The sequence below is a fragment of the Rhinopithecus bieti genome, unplaced genomic scaffold, assembly GCF_001698545.2.
Source record: "Rhinopithecus bieti isolate Rb0 unplaced genomic scaffold, ASM169854v2 scaffold_1251, whole genome shotgun sequence".
Taxonomy (NCBI): Eukaryota; Metazoa; Chordata; class Mammalia; order Primates; family Cercopithecidae; genus Rhinopithecus; species Rhinopithecus bieti.
The window spans coordinates 995,757-1,015,063 of record NW_016803325.1 but is presented as its reverse complement, the minus strand read 5'-3'; the positions used below and the strand labels follow the sequence as shown (position 1 = coordinate 1,015,063).

At 41.9% G+C, this 19,307-nt stretch overlaps 1 protein-coding gene across 2 annotated transcripts in view; it reads right to left on the bottom strand.

Moving 5' to 3' along the window:
• The window catches only part of ARHGAP31 (Rho GTPase activating protein 31), a 130,559-nt gene that overhangs the window by 36,179 nt on the left and 75,073 nt on the right, over positions 1 to 19,307 (bottom strand). For both annotated transcript variants that reach the window (XM_017875399.1, XM_017875404.1), the window contains exons 2-5: positions 16,293 to 16,395; positions 13,279 to 13,423; positions 1,111 to 1,193; positions 7 to 114 (exon numbers count right to left, since the gene is read on the bottom strand). In XM_017875399.1, coding sequence (XP_017730888.1) covers positions 7 to 114; positions 1,111 to 1,193; positions 13,279 to 13,423; positions 16,293 to 16,395 — 439 coding nt within the window. The remainder of the gene's footprint in view (positions 1 to 6; positions 115 to 1,110; positions 1,194 to 13,278; positions 13,424 to 16,292; positions 16,396 to 19,307) is intronic.

The window sequence follows — 19,307 nt, the reverse complement described above, 5'->3', positions numbered from 1 at the left end:
GGTTACCTGAGGAGGTTTGGCGCCCACACCAGGGCCAGGTTCCGGGCGTGCATGTTGGTCTTGCTGCTGAAGGAGGCGATATGGGCCAGGTGTCGAATCAGGTATTCCAAGGTCCTAGAATGGTTTGTTTTTTGACAAAGTAAGAAACTTCAGTGCCTGTGTGAAGCCTGACATATGGAGATAATTTCTAAATTTGGATTTAAGAGACTCTAAATATTTCTATCTTAATGAATTTTGAAGGAATATTGGGAAGATGTCAAGATTGACCAGAAGTAATTTTCTTGGCCCTAGGCACACTGACTCAGGGTGGGGAAGGGGGTCCATCTTGTCAGATGTAAGCAGAGGCCCCTGGAACACCAGTCGGAGACAGAACCAGGGAATCACAGCACCTCAGAGCCTGGAGGCTCTTAGTGGCCATTTGTTCCTCTTTTCAACCAGGGTAGGGTAGCCTTCAAGCAGTTTTGAAATAGGCTCTCATCTAGGCTCGTTTTAATAAAAATTCTCCCAGCTACAGGGATCTTGGTACTTGTCAGGGAGCTAATTTCATGGATAAACAACATCTATTAGGAAGTTCTTTCTTATACCACATCAAAATCTGCCCACTTGTAAAAGATGGGCAGGCATAGGGAACACTGGGAAAGGTGGCAAAATTAGGGGCTAAACTGTGAGAATGAAATGAAAGGGTGGGGGATGATGATAGGGATGGTACTAATGAGCAAATAGAACAATCAGCCAATGCTCAAGAGCCCACAGTCAACCCCTGCTGAAAAGCTATCTTGGTTGCCATAGATTTGGTTATGCTACAAATCTGGGTATGAACCAAGAATGCCACCAAGAGGCTAGTATGCATCATCAGAATGATTTCCTGAGGGATTCTGAGGGGTGTTCTGCAGGTGATTTGGAGACGGGCTGCTCCTTGCTGCCAATGTCCTTGGTCAGACACCAACTCACTTTGATAATAGTGACCTGTTTACCCACTTCAAAATGCCCTCGGGAAAGCCTGAACTGGCTACTGTCCACTACATTGGTTCCTTTCCATGATGCCAGCCTGTCTCTTTGGTATTACACTGCATTGAGAGGCCACACGTTTCTTTCCCCAACCATGCTTACCTATAGTGGGATGGAGGAAGCTCCTGGATAACATTTTGGATTCGGGCCAGTTGGCCTTCTTCAGGGCAATGAGACACTGCCTCCTGTGGAGAAGAACACAGGCAGCCTGGTGAGTGCTTGAGAGTGGAGACGGCCATCTGCATGTGCTAGGATCACTTGAGCCCTCATACTCCAGCCTCACAACCATGCCTAGAGATCACTCTTCCAAGAGGCACGCTTTACCATGAAAACAACCAACCCACGACAGTTTCTGTCAGTTCTGGATGTGTGTGCAGGGCCTCATCGTGTGTGCACAGGGGGCGGTGCGCTGCCTGGGACTCTGGGCATCCTGAGATGGCTACTAGGCATCTGGTAAGAATGTGTAGAATCCCGAGTGTGTCTCGGGGGTAGAGAGACCCAGAGACTTGCACACAGAGAGATAAAGAGATAGAGACAGGCCCAGCATGGTGGCGCATGCCTGTTATCCCAGCTACTCAGGAGGCTGAGGTGGGAGGATTGCTTGAGCATAAGAGTTTGGATCTAGCCTAGCGACATAGTGCAACTCATCTCTAAAATATGAATGAATGAATGAATGGATGAACGAATGAATAACAAGCAAGTAAATAAATAAATAAAACAGACATATACAGAATGGGATGGAGATGACAGGGTGGTGCCCAGTCCACTCAGCCAGTTGTCTTTGCGGGTGCAAACAGCTACTGCCTACCTATCCCGCGACTACTCCATGACCTCAAGGACTCAGCTGCTGCCTGTCCTAGAAGCCAGGAAGCAGGGAAGATGTGCCTTTCTTGGCAGGGATAAGTCCCTGAAATCTGGTAGCCTTGCCCAGACTTGCTCTCCAGTTATTTGCTGTCTGGGTATTTTGTTCCCCCATCAGCCCAAGTGCCTTCAAGGAGAGGCAGGAATAGCAATAAAGGCAACGTGATTACAGGCTGGCCCATGTCCATCTCTTGCCTGCTGGGGGTTGCTGCACGATTCAGGCATCCCTGGGCAGATTCCCCTGGTCCCAGCCCTGCACCCCTGTTCTGAGAATCTGTCCTGCGGTGCTCATGGCCCCTCCCACTGCAGTGTGAGTGCTCACGAACTGCCAGCATCTGAGCAGCGCCTGAGCCTAAGGTCCATGGTAAACACAGATATCTTTTATTTTTCACTGAGATATAATTTATGTATATTAAAAATGTGTGGATCTTAAACTATAGCTTCATGAGTTTACTTCATATGCATACACCTGGGTAACCCACCTAGATCAAGATGTACCTTAAAAGGGGCTTTAAGATCATGAATTCACAGGCACACATCACTTAGTCTTATATTTCCTCCCAGTGCTGGAAACTTGCTTTAGATTGATACATAACAAAAGGTACAATCATGGAATATCTTAATTAATTTGATAAATATTGCCCCTTGCCATACAACCCAAAATAAGATCCTAACGAGGTGATGGTTTTCTTATGTTGCTCACCTCTGTTCAACCTTTAGCTGCCATGTGCTTGTTGCATGTAAATACTGAATTTCACACTCTCAGTAATGAGAAGTTTTAGGCACAGAAAAGTGGAAGCGAATTAATTTTACCAGCATCTTCAGTTCCTACGACCCAGCAGCTGAGTGTGATCTGTTTTAGCCTAGAGGAGACCACTGAGGTTCTATTCCAGCCTGGGCCTCCCAATCCCTCCCACTTTTTCCCCACAGGACTCACTGCTATTACACTACAAGAATGCACTTAGTTATTGGAGTTATTGTTTACTGTCTGTCTCCCTTGTTAGAACATAAGTTCTGTGAGTGCAGGAACGTGATGAATCCCTGTGTCCAAAACAGTGCCTGGCACACAGTATGTGTGAGACAGCAGGTCAGGGCTTTGCCCACCAAGTTTTTTCTTTCTTACCTTTTTTATTTAACTGAAGTAAAACAAATATACAGAAGCCCACCATTTTTAAAGGCAATCTGACTTCTCTATGTGGAAATCTTGAGGTCTCACATTTGAAGCAGAAGTGGGGAAAAACGTGGGACTGGGAGGATTACAGTCATAGGCGTTCCAGTCTTCTGGTGGGTTTGCCAGCCTGAGACCAGGCCCAGCCTAAGCAACATCGCTGCCGCAATCCTTGCTTTGTGAGATATGCAGGGTGTAGGCTAGCGGCAAGAATGGGGCCTCCAGTAAGTACCCTGACACCTCCCTTTTCTTCCCTGGGGCTGTCATTTGGAAAACATGATTGTGGAGAGGACCCTGGCTCTGCAAGGCAGTGAGAACCTCCCAATGGGGAGCAGAGGGAGAGAAGCTCTGGGGGAAGGAAGGGCTGCCGGAATGCTCTGTGGACTCTCCCACATTCTGCTGTGCACACAGGGCCGGGCGAGGGGGAGCTTCTCTTCATCTCTCTGCAAAGCCCGAATCATGCTTCACATATGTTGTACCACTAACCCCACCCGCCTTTAAAAAATGTGTCTGGGGAATAAAGGTGTAGGTCAATTTAACAACCCTCATGGAAAGTTCCTTTAATATTTTAGGAAGCTGTTAGTCATCTTTGTTCTCCAAGAGGCGGGGCAGGCTCATCCCCGGATGCCTGCAGGTCCCATTTGGGACTGGCGTTTATTTCATTATTTGCAACCTCTCCCCATCCTACCCCAAACCTCTCCGGAAGCTTTCTAAATCCATGTTTTCCTTCTGGAGGGGCCTGGCCACTGCTACCTTATTTTGAGCTTCTCTATGTTCTCCCATTAGGACCACAGAACCCATAGCTGGCCAACTGGGGGATGGGAGTGGAAATTTTACCTACCCCAATTTTTTGCCTATAAGAGAATTTCACTCAGCATTAGCCAGGCCAAGATGGCTAATGGTTAAATCTTAAAAGATCTAAGATGAATCTGTGACTATTTGTTCTTTTCAAATCAGTATCAATAAGGCCAGCTTCCTGCCCTTGGAGGACGCTGGCAGAGGCTGCGCTCTTGTCCTCTGTGGTAGGATCCTCACTCTGGGTTTCTGTTTACTCAAAGCGACCATGGTCCCTGAGCTCAAGTCCTGCTGCCCGGGCAGCCCTGTCACCAGGGTGGTCCAACACAAACAGTCTGAGGCTCTCCCTTCCAACGGCACCCCAGCTGCAACTTTAATTTTTTATTCATTACTTTAAAATTATCAAACCATTTTATTATTTTAAGGTATTTTAAGCTATTTACTAGACCTTTAAAAGTAATTTATGCACATAATTTTAAAAGTAATTCATGCACATAATTAAAAAAAAAAAGGAAAGCATCCAAAGGAATGTACAAGGAAAGTTAACCTTCCTTCCAACTACAGACTCCAGAGGAACCACTGTGTGTCCTTAGGGCAGTCTTTACAGCTACGTCTTTGTTACACCTTTGGAAGCAAGCACTCCTAACTGAGCTGGTCCCTCTGCAAATTCCCCTGCTCCGTCTCCCATCATTTCCACCTGCCTTGCTCCATACAGGCCACACTGGCCTCCACACGTCCCCTGAGCAAGCCCAGTGTATCCCGCCTGTCCCCAAAGCCTTTGTACCTGCTGCTGCTTCTTGGCACCCTGTTTTCCCAGATACTTGCACAATTTGTTCCTTCACTTCATCCTTGCCTCTGTTCAAATGCCACCTCCTAAAGAGACCTCTGATTATCCTATCTAAAACAGGAGTCCCCATCATTCTCTCCCCTGTCCCCTGCATTATTTTTCTTCACAGTACTTATCAACAGTTCACATTATGGGTCTATGTCTTACATTGTGTATCATCTGTCCCTTCCATTAAAATGTAAGTTTCACAAGCACAAGGATTTTCTCTGCTCTATTCACCATTAAATCTCCACAACTAGAACTCTGCCTGCCAAATATATGTAGTAGATGCCCGATAAACACTATTGAATGGAAGGATTAAGGGAATGAGTCAGTATTTTGCCTTGTGCTTGAAAATGCTGAATAGCCACATTTGGGCCACACTTCCAGACCAGCATCCTGGGCTCATTCCCCATCGTGATGAACACCAGCATTGCAGAGGCAGCTCCTTTTGACTCTGGGCTCCCGGCAGGATGACCAATGTCCTGGTTTGCCCAAGGCAGTTTTCCTGGAACATGAGATTTTCGGTGTTGAAACAGGGAGAGTCCCTGGCAAACCAAGACAGTTGGCTACTGTTCCCCTTTGCAGCCATCTTGAGCTCACAACCAGCCTGACTTTACCTGTTGCAAGGTGTTAGCTGTCTGCCCTAAGTGACATTGCCTTTTTTTTTTTTTTTTGAGATGGAGTCTCACTCTGTCACTCAGGCTGGAGTGTAGTGGCGCAATCCTGGCTCACTGCAACCTCCACCTTCCAGGTTCAAGCGATTCTCCTGCCTTAGCGTCACAAGTAGCTGGGATTACAGGCGCACACTACCATGCCCGAATAATTTTTGTATTTTTAGTAGAGATAGGGTTTCACCACATTGGCCAGGCTGATCTCAAACTCCTGACCTCAAGTGATCTGCCCGCCTCAGACTCCCAACGTGCTGGGATTACAGGCATACGCCACCAAGCCTGGCCCTAAGGGACATTTCAAATGAGAGTTGCTAGTCAACAAATCTGTCAGTAAATATTTCCTAAGTAACAGTTACAACATTTTCCAGTAGCTAGGGAGCAGAGAAACACAGCAATAAATAAAATAAACACAATTCCTGTCCTCGGGAAGCTTACAATTTAACCCAGGGAGACTGACGCGTAAACACATTATTTCAGGCAGGGCTTGATGGCACATGCCTGTAGCCCTAGTTACTCCAGAAGCTGAAGCAGGAGGGTTGCTGGAGCCCTGGAGTTTGAGGTTACAGTGAGTTATAATTACACCGCTGCACTCCACACTTCGTGAACAGAGCAAGAGTGCATCTCTAAAAATAAATAAATTTCAAAAAAGTTTAAAAGATACTATTTTGATATAAATTAAATATACATTCTGACAGGTGAAAGTTTAATTAAAAAAAGAAAAAAGGCAAATACATAATTTAACACCTCTCATAATGGCCTTCTCTAAAAATCTCAAGTCAGCAAAGTTTTCCTATTTTGGGTGTAATAGTTTTAACTGGATCAGTCTGAACAAAACTGAATTTTTCCTAAAATAAATGTTGTTGTTATTTTCTGATAAAAATGAAATGTAGTAGGTTGAATAATTGCTCCCGAAGATATCAAATCCTAGTCACTGGAACCTGTAAGTGTTACCTTATTTGGAAAAGAGTCTTTGCAGATGTGGTTAAATTAAGGATGTTGAGTGGGGACATTATCCTTGATTATCTGGTTGCATCCTAAATGCAGTCACAGGTATCTATGTAGGAGCAGGGTAAAGGGAGATTTGACACAGACAGAAGAAGAAAAGGCAATGTGGCCCTGGAGGCAGAGATGGAGTGATGCACCAACAATCCAAGGAATGTGAGCAGCCATCAGAAGCTGGGAAGGGCAAGGAACGGTTTTTCCTCTGGAGCCTCTGGAGAGAGCACACCCTGCTGAGACCTTAACTTCAGCTCAGTGAGGCCGATTTCAGACTTCTGGCCTCCAGCACTGTGAGGGAATAGGTTTCTGTTGTTTAAGTCATCTAGTTTATGGCAACTAGTTACAGCAGCAACAGGAAACTAATACATGTACTTAAAATTAAAGTAGGAAATCTGCAGAAAATTAAAAAATCCCCTTTTATCACATCACCCAGAAATAACTACTATTAACCTACTTACAGGTGAAGCAAAAAACAAAACAAAACAAAAAACAAAAGCAGCAGTTTGATCAGGCCTCCAAGCAGTGAACATGAACACTGGCTTCATCTCCTATTTAGTTACAGTTATTACTTTCTGCCCTGTTTAACATGATATTACGGTGTGTTTGTCTGTTTTTGTGTCATTATGAAGGAATACTGTATTAGCCCTCTTTCACATTGCCATAAGAACTACCTGAGTCTGGGTAATTTCTGAAGAAAAGAGGTTTAATGGACTCACAGTTCCACAGGCTTCACAGAAAGCATGGCTAGAAGGCCTTGGGAAACATAATCATGGCAGAAGGTGAAGGGGAAGCAAGCAGGCCTTACCGCGGCGGAGCAGGAGTGAGAGACAGAGGGCTGAGGGGGGACTGCCACACACTTCTGAACCATCAGATCTTGTGAGAACTCATTCACTATCATGAGAACAGCATGAGGAAAACCACCCCCATGATCCAATCCCACCAGGTCCCTCCCTCGACATGTGGAGATTACAATTCGAGATGAGGTTTTGGTGGGGACAGAGCCAAACCATATTGAATACCTAAGACTGGGTAATTTACATAGAAAAGAGGTTGAACTGGTTCACGGTTCTGCGGGCTGTATAAACATGGTTCCAGTATCTGCTTCTGGTGAGGGCCTCAGGAAGCCAACAGTCACGCTGGAAGGCCAAGGGAGAACAGGTGATGCCACGTGGTGAGAGAGTGAGCAAGAGACAGCAAAGTGGGAGGTCCCAAACTCTAACCAGATCTCACACGAACTAACTAAGCGAGAACTCATTAGTCACCAAGGGGATGAGGCTAAGCTACTCATGCCATTCATGAGGGATCAACCCCAATGATCCAGTCACCTCCCACTAGGATACTGCCTCCAACATTAGGGATTACACTTCACCAGGAGATTTAGAGGGGACAAGCCTCCAAACCATATCATATGGTCAGTAAACATTCTTCAAAACCGTGACTTTTCATGGCTACACAGTTTGAACAATAATAGATTTATCATTTATTTAAATCATCTCCCATTGTTAGACAGGTACTCTCCAAAATGTTGATATTATATGTAATATTGCAATGGACATACTTGTACATCAATTATTTGTGTGCAGATCTGATTGTCACACTAGAATGGAGTCCTAGAGATAGAGTTACTGGATTAAAGAATATGAGCATTTTAGTATTCTTGATAGTAATTTCATATGACTTTCGGGGATGTCCAACCAATTTACACTTCCAACAGAAAACTATAAAAAAGCCAGTCTCAGCCGGGCGTGGTGGTTCACGCCTGTAATCCCAGCACTTTGGGAGGCCGAGGCAGGTGGATCACCTGAGGTCTGGAGTTTGAGACCAGCCTGGTCAACATGGTGAAACCCCATCTCTACTAAAATACAAAATTAGCTGGACACGGTGGCAGGCGCCTGTAATCCCAGCTACTCAGGAGGCTGAGGCAGGAGAATGGCGTGAACCCGGAAGGCGGAGCTTGCAGTGAGCCGAGATCGTGCCACTGCACTCCAGCCTGGGCACAGAGCAAGACTCCATCTCAAAAAAGAAAAAGAAAAAGAAAAGCCAGTCTCATCATAGGCTTGCTAGTGTGAAATAGTAACATTAAAAATTATTTTTTAATGTGCAACTGTATTATTATAATATATTAATACTTTTTAAACAATTCAATTTCCTTTTTTTATAAATTATCTGTTGAGGTCCTTTGTTTACTTGTCTAGTGAGGTATTATGTGTTTTACTTCTTTTTATTGATAGGTTCCTTATAATTAAAGAACATTAATCCCCCATCACCTTTATGTAAATAGTTTCTGTATTTAGTCATTTGCCTTTTAATTTTGTTAACATATTTTATAAAGAAAATAGTTTACGTGTAATTCAGTTTTAAGTTTTTTTTTTTTTTTTTTAACTTTTTTCCTTTGCTTTTATAGTTAGGAAGCCCTTCTCCACCCTTAAATCTGCTAAACGGTAAAGACGAAGCTTGATTTCCTCCTTTTGCAATAGATAGCCAATTTTCCTAGCACTGTTTATGGCATTGTTCTTTCATCATTTTATTTCATATTAAGTTATTTAATACCCGAGCCTTAATTAAGTGTCGTTAATTCTACTTTTAAGTAGTGTGGGAGTTATGAGACAGAACTAAATCTTTATCTCCACCTACTAGCTGTACCACCCCAGGCAAGAGTCACTCTGAGCCTCATTTTAATGATCTGTATAACGGAGACAATAAAACCTACCTCATAGGGTTATTCTGAGAATTAAATGAAATAATATTTATCATGAGTTTATCATACAGTAAGCACTCAATTAATGATAACTATTATCATTACTAATATTATTAGTCTGTTAATATTTTTTCTAATTCTCTCATCATTCCATTAAGATATTCTTCTACGGCTATTACTAAAAGTCAAAAACAGGCTGGGCGTGGTGGCTCATGCCTGTAATCCCAGCACTTTGGGAGGTCAAGACGGGTGGATCACCTGAGGTCAGAAGTTCGAGACCAGCCTGGCCAACATGGCGAAACCCTGTCTCCACTAAAAGTACAAAAATTAGCCGGGCGTGGTGGTGAGTGCCTCTAATTCCAGCTACTCAGGAGGCTGAGGCAGGAGAATAGCTTGAACCCGGGAGGCAGAGGTGGCAGTGAGCTGAGATCACACCACTGTACTCCAGCCTGGGTGATGAGAGAGAGACTCTGTCTCAAAAAAAAAAAAAAAAAAAAGTCAGAAATAACAGATGCTGGCGAGGCTGCAGAGAAATGAGAACACTTATACACTGTTGGGAGTGTAAAAAAATTTCCATTGTGGAAAGCAGTGTGGCAATTCCTCAAAGAGCTAAAAACAGAACTATTATTTGACCCAGCAGTCCCACTACTGGGTATCTATCCAAAGGAACATAAATTGTTCTACCATAAGACACATGCACACATATGTTCACTGCAGTGCTATTCGTAATAGCAAAGACATGGAATCAACCTAAATGCCCAACAATGGCAGATTGAATAAAGAAAATATGGTACATATATACCATGGAATACTATGCAGCCATAAAAAAGAATCAGATCATGTCCTTCGCAGGAACTTCATCCTTAACAAACTAATGCAGGAACAGAAAATCAAATACTGCATGTTCTCACTTATAAGTGGGAGCTAAATGATGAGAACACATGGACACAAAGAGAGGAACAACAGATACTGGGGACTACTTGACTGGGAGTAGGCTTAGTACCTGGGTGACAAAATAATCTGTACAACAAACCCCCGTGACACAAGTTTACCTATATAACAAACCTGAACATGTACCCTGAATTTAAAATAAAAGTTAAAAAAAGGTATTATTCTACTTTAACTGCAAGTAGGTTTGGGTAAACTATAGGGAGAATGTGTGACAATGTAACAGAGCTATTTCCAAACCCCTGAGGGTTTGCTTATAGTATCTGTGATCAAAGAAATCTATTAAATGATACATTCTCCAACATAGTTAACTTCACTAGGTCCTATGTATATAGAGTTAGTTGTCATAACAAAACATCCCTGTTTTTTAGTGTCAAATAAACTGTTTAAATACAATGTCAGATTTCCTTCAAATCTGATGGCAAGTTGACAAGCTGCCTTGGTATTTTTCAGCTGCTGTGAGAAAACAGAATGATTAGCAATATCAGGGAACAGGAGAGGGGAGAGATAAATATGGGTTTCATTCTGAGCCTGTAGACAAGAGCTAAGGAGAAATTTTATTTCTGAAGTTTCCAGACAAAGAATTCCTATCTACCCCCAACTATAATAGAATGAGATATTAGTTAAAAGAAATTAGACTGATTCAGTTCATTAACATAATGATATTCCATTCTGTCACATTCAAAGATGGTAATATCGTACTGATAAGAGGATTAGGACTATATTGAAAACAATAAAGTCTTACACACAAATTAAAGCAAAATAAGGTATTATTTTAGTTAATTCAGGTGGACAAATAATTTAACCAATTGGAAATACCCAGGGTTGGAAAGTTTGCAGGGAAAACAGCATTCCTTGTCTTTCTGGAGGACAGGCTGGCAATATGTGACAAAATTTTAAACAAGAACTTTTTACCCAGCAAATCTACTTCAGTGATTTTTCTCTAAGGATATAAACAAAAAAAAATAGTGTAAAATATAGGTGAAAACTGTGTATTATAATGTTTATAAAAGGAACGTCTTGAGAAATGAAAAAGCTAAATGGCCATCAGTGGGAGCTTGGTTTCAGAAATCATGGCACATATGAGAGAATGCTGTAAACACAGTGTCTTCCTGTATTTCTTAACACACAAAGATGATCACACTGTTGAAATAAAAGCATCCTCAAACAGCAATATGTAGTACTGACGAGTGAGAGTGTATGTGTGTGTCTGTGTGTGTGTGTGTGTGCGGTGAGATCTGTTAACATTTATTACTACAGATATAGTTAATATCTGTTCCATCTGTTAATAGCAAATATGCCTGGGGTATGGAATTTCAGGTGACTTGAGATTTATACTTTCTCCCTTATACATTTCTGTATTACTTTAATTTTTGCAATAAAATTTTATTTTGATTTTGGAAAACAAAACACAAACCACAGCAAAAGCACTATGGAAAGAATAAAGATGGAAGGAAATATCGACAACATGTTAACTGTAGTTGTCTTTGGTCTTTAAGAAGACAGACCGATGGTTCCTTTTCACTTTCCTTCATTTTTCATAATGTCTATTATTAAATAGGATTACTCTTAAAATGACCAAATACTTACATGTGGTGAAAGTGATCATAATCTGACAGACCCACATGAAGCTCACAACACCTTTCTTCTTGGTTCCTAGGAAAGACTCTTCTGTGGTTCCATGGGTAGCGGATACCATTATTTACAACTTAGCCATGCAGATAGGAGGCTTCTTTACCTTCTGCCTTAGATCTAAAGGAGAGGGGTCCCCTAACCAATGACAACTATGCCAGCTGGTACACGTTGACTTCTCTAAAGGTCAACATTTATGCCCATTTTTTTATGTGCTTTGGACTATTTTTTTTTCTTTTTTTTAAATCTTCATTTCTCCCCCTATTTCTTGATTTTGTTTTCCCTTTTTTAAATTCTTTAAGTATATATAACCAGAAAATTTTGTTGTTCTTGTTGTTGTTGGCTAAAACTATTAGTGGGCAAAATTATGAAAGTTAAAGAAACAGGAAAAACTGTCTGAAATCCCATCACTGAAATGAATAGCTGTTAGTCTTTTAGTCTTTTGAACATCTTTCCTTTTAATCCTTTTTTAATATACAGTTGTGCGTTTAGTTTTTCTTCAATTATCATTTGAATATTTCCCTGTACCACTGAAAACTCCTAAACATATTTTACAGCCCAAGCCCATTTTAAGAAATACCATTCATTTATTCCTGTATCATTTCAAATTGAAGAACTTTTCATATACTCAAAACAAATTTATTACAGGAGCCATGAGAAAGGTTCCCTCCCACTGTTAGTGATTAGATCTGGTCCTTACCCAAAACCGTAACCTCGCCATAATCTCACTTTCAAACATCCCTCTCTAACTACCATACTTCAACACTCCACTGACTTCACTGGGATGATCTACTTTTATACTGTTACTCATCTACCTTGTGCCCTCACTTCCTTTTGCATCTACACTAAATTCCATGGTCAATTATTTCAATGTCCCCAGCACATGGTCTCATCTCCCTCATCCCTCTTTGCCAGCTGAACCCCAACCTTGGTTAAACCCAGCCCTCTGCCTCCTCTACACCTTCTCTCATGCAGCCAAATGTTCAAGCCATGTTTTTCACGCTATCTCTACAGCCATCCTGTAAGCATTCTTCTTTCCACTTTCCTATGGGTGTGCCCTATTTGGTGACCATACAGCTGCTACTTAGGTGTTTTGCTAAAGCCCATCCATCCTCTCCACCAGCCCAACCCACCGACCTATCCTGCTCTCCCTCTTAGCTGTTTTTCTCATATTCTTTTTGCTGCCCAGCTTTCTGACCCCTCTTGACATTTGTTTGTTCCCTCTCCCTTCTCTACCCACCCACCTCTTTCCCCAACCCACAAAAGAAACACAGAGGGAATGGTCTGATAAAAAAGCTAGCAAAGGGTGTAGCATGAGACGTCTCAGGTTCCTGTCCTGCCTCTGCTGTGTGACCTTGGGCCAGCCACTTTACTTCTGGGGTTCTCAGTTTCCTCCTTATACAATAAGGCACATTCAGTTGAATAAACATGGAGATAATTCAACCCAGCTCTTAAAACAAACAACATGATTCTGAAAATTCAAGAAAGAAAAATTTAGCAAACAGTTCCACTACCCTATTTTCCTTACCATATTATCCTACTTCCCTCACCATGCTAAGATAATGTCAACCATCTGGTGAGTGCTATTATTGTTATTTTAGTGCTGAAACTCTTCTTGGCCCATCCATGCATCCCACCCAGTAACCATAATGGAAATCCAAACACTCACCGTGAATTTCTCATAGAGCTCATAAGTCAGGAGGGGGTTGGGCAGCTCCCTAAAGTAGAGCTTGCAGAGCGAGCCCACACAGTGGATGTCCTGGAGGTACACTTCCCTTGTCAGATCTGGACATTGATCTGAGCCAAACTCTTGCCTGAAACAACACAGACGGAGACATAACAATCCCAGGGAGTGTGTGTTCCATGTCAGCAGCTGCTTGGTTGCTTAGGGGTAAAAAGACCCTAAACTGCTGATCTGACTATATTTTGACCTTAATTCAAAAGATCTTCTACTCCAGGCCCGAGGAAGTCACAGGAAGACTTCCATTTCAGGTTTGGATCTTCCTTGCAAAATCTGCTGTGATGAGAAAGACATAATGCTCATTTACAAATGGATTTCCCATGGCATCATGTCTGCAGTCTTGGTTGTGAACACTGGGGAAATATCAATACAATTTGCCAAAAAGTCCTATTGAGATTTCAGTTTTTCCAAAATATTGTTCAAAATGAATTTCCCTTTCTTACAGGAGAGACCGAAACTAGGGTAGGTCAGGTTGTTGTCACTCATCTCCATATATCCATGTCAACAAACTTGTTTTATCTGGAGACTCAAACCCAAAGTTTGAGAACTTTAATCGACTTTTTTTTTTTTTTTTTTTTTTTGAGATGGAGTCTCGCTCTGTCACCCAGGCTGGAGTGTAGTGGCGCAATCTTGGCTCACTGCAGCCTCCGCCTTCTGGGTTCAAGTGATTCTCCTGCTTCAGCCTCTGAGTAGCTGGGACTACAGGCGCCCGCTATCATACCTGGCTAATCTTTTGTATTTTTAGTAGAGACGGGGTTTCACCGTGTTAGCCAGGATGGTCTCGATCTCCTGACCTCATGATCCGACTGCCTCGGCCTCCCAAAGTGCTGGGATCACAGGTGTGAGCCACCATGCCCAGCCTAACTGACTATCTTTTTGGTGCTCAATAGAACCTTCTAGACTGCCTGATGGTGACTCCTACAGGACAGATGTCTTGGAATATCATCCAGTTCCAGGCCTCAAAAACATTTAGAAAACATTTCCTTAAAAGGTTACATGAATATACTGCTTCAAATAATATATATATTAATACTCATAAATTAAAATCTGTTTTAAAAATGACAAATTTGAGCTTTAATATAGAAGAGAAGTTAAGCTTTTTGAGAGTATTCACTAAGTCATCTAACGTGACATAGTCAACAGTACTCTCAGAACCAGCATTTTTGAAACAGCTCACTGCCCATTCTCCTATTCTCTGGGCCTACCCCTTTAATGAAGGGTAGGGAAATCCCTGATGCTTTCAGAACCTGAAAGAAACTGAGTGGGGCTTTGAAAAGAGATCTATGAAATGCTATTTTTTTTTTTTTTTAGATGGAGTTTCACTGTTGTCACCAAGGCTGGCACAATCTTGACTCTCTGCAACCTCCACCTCCCGGGTTCAAGCGATTCTTCTGCCTCAGCGTCCCAAGTAGCTGGGATTACAGGCGCCCGCCACCACACCCGGCTAAGTTTTATATTTTTAGAAGAGACGGGGTTTCACCATGTTGGCCAGGCTGGTCTCGAACTCCAGACCTCAAGTGATCCACCCACCTTGGCCTCCCAAAGTGCTGGGATTACAGGCGTGAGCCACTGCGCCCGGCCCATGCTATGTTTTAAAACAGAACTATGCCATGCTATGTTCTCTTGGCATAGCTCTCTTTTAAAAAGAGATGTTTTTAAGAGAGCAGAACAAGAGCAAACTAGAGCTTATTCATTTATTTAGCCAAAGATTTCTCTTGTCAAGGATAAGGTCAGTGCTGAAATAAAAAATAATTCATTACTACCCAAGTGTCCTTCCAGGATGCAACCTACTGTGCAGTATATTTCAAACCATTAAGAAGTATTTGCCATTGAATGGAGTACTAGTAAATTAGTGAAATTATGTAAACACATAGATTCATTAAAATCTATGGCTGCAATAAACCAATTTTTTTTAACAGCTACCACTTCTCTAGGAAAAAAAAAAGATGCTCTATTTCTTTGGTATAATTTAATTACAATCCATATCTGGGGGGAAAGGGCAGAAACCAAACAGGAGAAAGAATATGAAAACTGAATTACCTGCACAACTTATTATATTAACCTTGTAATAATAATTTTTTTGTTTTAAAACTCTACATTTATAACTAAAGAACATATAATAAATATAAGTAATAATAAAATGTTATAATTAAAATAACATTAAATTATGTTCCTTTTGGTGTTAAGGAACAATATGCAAAATATGCAGATCTATTGTTTAAGTCATAAAAAATCATATATATATATACTCTATCTTCTATATACTCTCTATATAAATATAAAGCACACATATACCTGTGTTTTGTATAAAATGTTTTGCCCTCTTTATTTAATGTGATAGAAATTTCTTCCAAATATTTAGGATAAATACATAAAATTGGAAATAGTTTACCCATCAGTAATTTTTTAATTTATTTTTATTTTTTTTTTCACTCATCAGTAATTCTTAAAATCCTAGCATCAGTTAGAGACACGCACAATCATACAGCCTTCTGATTTCTCAACCAGACAAAACGTCAAATTTGAGGGTGCGCCAGCAGAAAAACTGACATGGATCTCAGCGTTCTGAGTACTAAGTAACAGGAACCTAGTCTAAGCTTTGGGCTGGCCAGCAAATGATAATAAATCACATTTTCCTTAACTTGTAATTTAAATCATTTGAGTTAAATCAAATTCACCTAAGAAGAATATATCTCGTGCAAGACAAAGAAACAGATTGAAAGCCTTAGGAGCTTCTGTTGGAAAGAATTATATCAGGCTGGAGGGTTTCCTGATTAGATTAAGAACAGTCAGGCATCTGAAAACCACTGCATCTGATCTTCAGTGCTGCCACACTTCCCTCAGTTCCTTTGGGTTTTTAATACTCTGGACATCGGGGGACAGAGGCATGGACACAGGAAGAATCATGGGAGAATTCTTTTAGGGCTATTCTTTTAGCTTACCTTAGCCGTTGTATGTTTGAGGTGACTCCTGAAAGCCGATAGATTCCATCCACGATGCCGTGAGTCTCTATAAATTCTGCACAGCTTTTCAAAACATATGGAACTATGTAAAGGAAAAGAAGAAAACAAGTATTAGATGTAAATCTGCCTGTCTTTTAAAGATATCCTTTTAAAAATCCAAGTATCTTCAAAGAGATATAAGTATGGAACTCATATCACTTACAAGTGGAAACGATTACTTGTAAGTGGTAGGTGATGTTCCTTTCGTATTAAAAAAAAAAATCATAGGGTGTTGCTAAAGAATTGTTTTTTTGTTTTGCTTTTTTTTTTTTTTTTTTTTTTTTTTTTGAGACTTGCTCTGTTGCCCAGGCTGGAGTGCAGTGGCGCGATCTTGTCTCACTGCAACGTCTACCTCCTGGGTTCAAGCAATTCTCCTGCCTCAGGCTCTCAAGTAGCTGGGATTACAGGGACCCGCCACCAGGCCAAGCTAATTTTTGTATTTTTAGTAGAGAACTGGGTTTCGCCATGTTGACCAGGCTGGTCTCCAACACTTGATTTCAGGTGATCCACCCACCTTGGCCTCCCAAAGAGCTGGTATTATAGGTGTGAGGCACTACGCCTGGCCAAGAATTGTTTTTTTTAAAACAATTTTTAAAAATATTCAAAAACTTAGATTTTGAGACCATTGGTAAGCTTGGACATCCCACAACTCGGTTTCTTCATTTCACTGGTTCTCCAAGTATGGTCTTCTGACCAGCAGCATCAGCAGAAGTTGGAAATGCAAATCTTCAGGCCCCACTCCCGACCTATTAACTCAGAAATTTTGGGGTGGGGCCCAGCAATCTGTGCCTTTTAACAAACCCTCTGGGTGACTCTGATGCATGCAAAAATTAGAGAGCCACTGCTTTATTCTAAACATGAGGACATCAAGGCACAGGCAAATTTACTTAAGTCACTCATGATTACTTGTTGCTTCAAAAAAATAATTAATACATTGGAAAATGTTTACAATTCCATTCTTTTAGAAGAAAAAATCTTCGACAAACTGAATATACATTGTAAATTCAGTTTGTATTTAAAAAATTCGAAGGAAGGCCGGGCGCGGTGGCTCAAGCCTGTAATCCCAGCACTTTGGGAGGCCGAGACGGGCGGATCACGAGGTCAGGAGATCGAGACCATCCTGGCTAACACGGTGAAACCCCGTCTCTACTAAAAAAAAAAATACAAAAAACTAGCCAGGCGACGTGGCGGGCGCCTGTAGTCCCAGCTACTCGGGAGGCTGAGGCAGGAGAATGGCGTGAACCCGGGAGGCGGAGCTTGCAGTGAGCTGAGATCCGGCCACAGTACTCCAGCCCGGGCGACAGAGCGAGACTCCGCCTCAAAAAAAAAAAAATAAAATAAAATTCGAAGGGAAAAAGACTGGAAGAAAATCTGCCAGAATATCGAAGGTGATTTAAAGGTTAAAGTGGTTTTTTTGTTTGTTTGTTTCTTAAGGTGAGAACCGCCCCCCATCTAAACCCCCCGCCCGCCATGCATCGAAACCAGTCATTAATGTAATGGACAACATAGAAAGGACTGACAGGGCCTCCTGAGTTCCTGCCTTTCCAGAGGTTCAGTGCCCTGGTAGAAGGGTCTGGCTGTGCTGTTCTCTCCGGGCGGCTGACTTTGAGAGAACCAGCCAGCTCAGTGACCCAGGGGGCAGATACAGGCCTTCTGGATGGTACAGAGAGAGCAGCAGATCACTTGCCACTTTGTCCCTGGACAGATGCACTTGAGTTCCCCCATGTGAGAGTGCTGTGAATGGAGGTTTGGGATAGAACAACCTCACCCACCAAACAACCCACTAAAGGCTCTGAGATCTTCATTGGCTTCTTGAGGCTACCACAGTGATGTGGGACCTCCGTGAATTAACGCTTGGACTATTACTGTGCTCGCACTTCCAACACATACTCAATCCAGTAATGCTGTAGATCAGACCAATGCCAATTCATTAATGCGTATTACATATACTCATGCCTATACACAATTCGAAGCTGGATTGGATCTTTATGTGGGTAGACACAAGGCATTCAGACTCAACATTCTACCTGAATTCCCTATTATGATGTGCTCTAAGCATTCCTTTCCCTTGTGGCCTTCAAGTAACTGTAATTTTAAGTGCTCAATAAAGTTTACCATACTTATTCTGCTGCCTCTCAAAGGCTGTGCATTCTCAAAGGCTGGAGTGTTCCCTTCCAGCACATATCCATGGTTTGCCCCTTAGGGAATGGACTTGGAATTGGAAATATTGAGGCCAAAGACCATAGAGGTGGAACTGCCAGAGACCATAGAGGTGGAACCACTTCCTAGGAGTGAGCACAGCATGGGAGTAGGGTGTGGTGGGGGGTGCTGTGGGAGTGGGCGGGGTTCCAGAGCCTCTGCCTGTCTTCAGCCAGAAGAGCTATGATTTGATCTGTTTTATAAAATACGGTTCTTCGTGAGATTTTGTTTCCCATGCTCATGCAAATAGATAGATAAATAGAAACCGTTCCAATGATACTTAAAGTCTCTCTCTCTCTTTCTCTCTCTCTCTCTCTCTCTCTCTCTCTCTCAAAATTCCTATTGTGAACAATGATGGTGGACTCTTTCCCCACCACACCTCACTGTTCGGTAACCTGCCACCATACAGTCTATGGTTGAGAGTGCAGATTTGGATACCAAACTGCTTTTGTACCCTTGGGCAAAATATACAAGAGTTCTGTTTCTTAGTTTCCACATGTGTGAAAGGAGGATAATAGTGATATTAATCTTGTAGCTAGGACTGAAATAATATTTACAAATATTTGGCACAGACCCTGGCATATAAGAAGCATTCCACAATGACCAATATTATTTCTACTTGCAACTTATCTATAATATAAATGTATAACCTGATTTTCTTGGTGAAAACAGAGCTTGCCTCTTCCCATCCAGTGGGCACTTGGGGTAGATGACCAACCTTGTACAGGTCAAAACTCATCTCTACTTCCCCCTTTT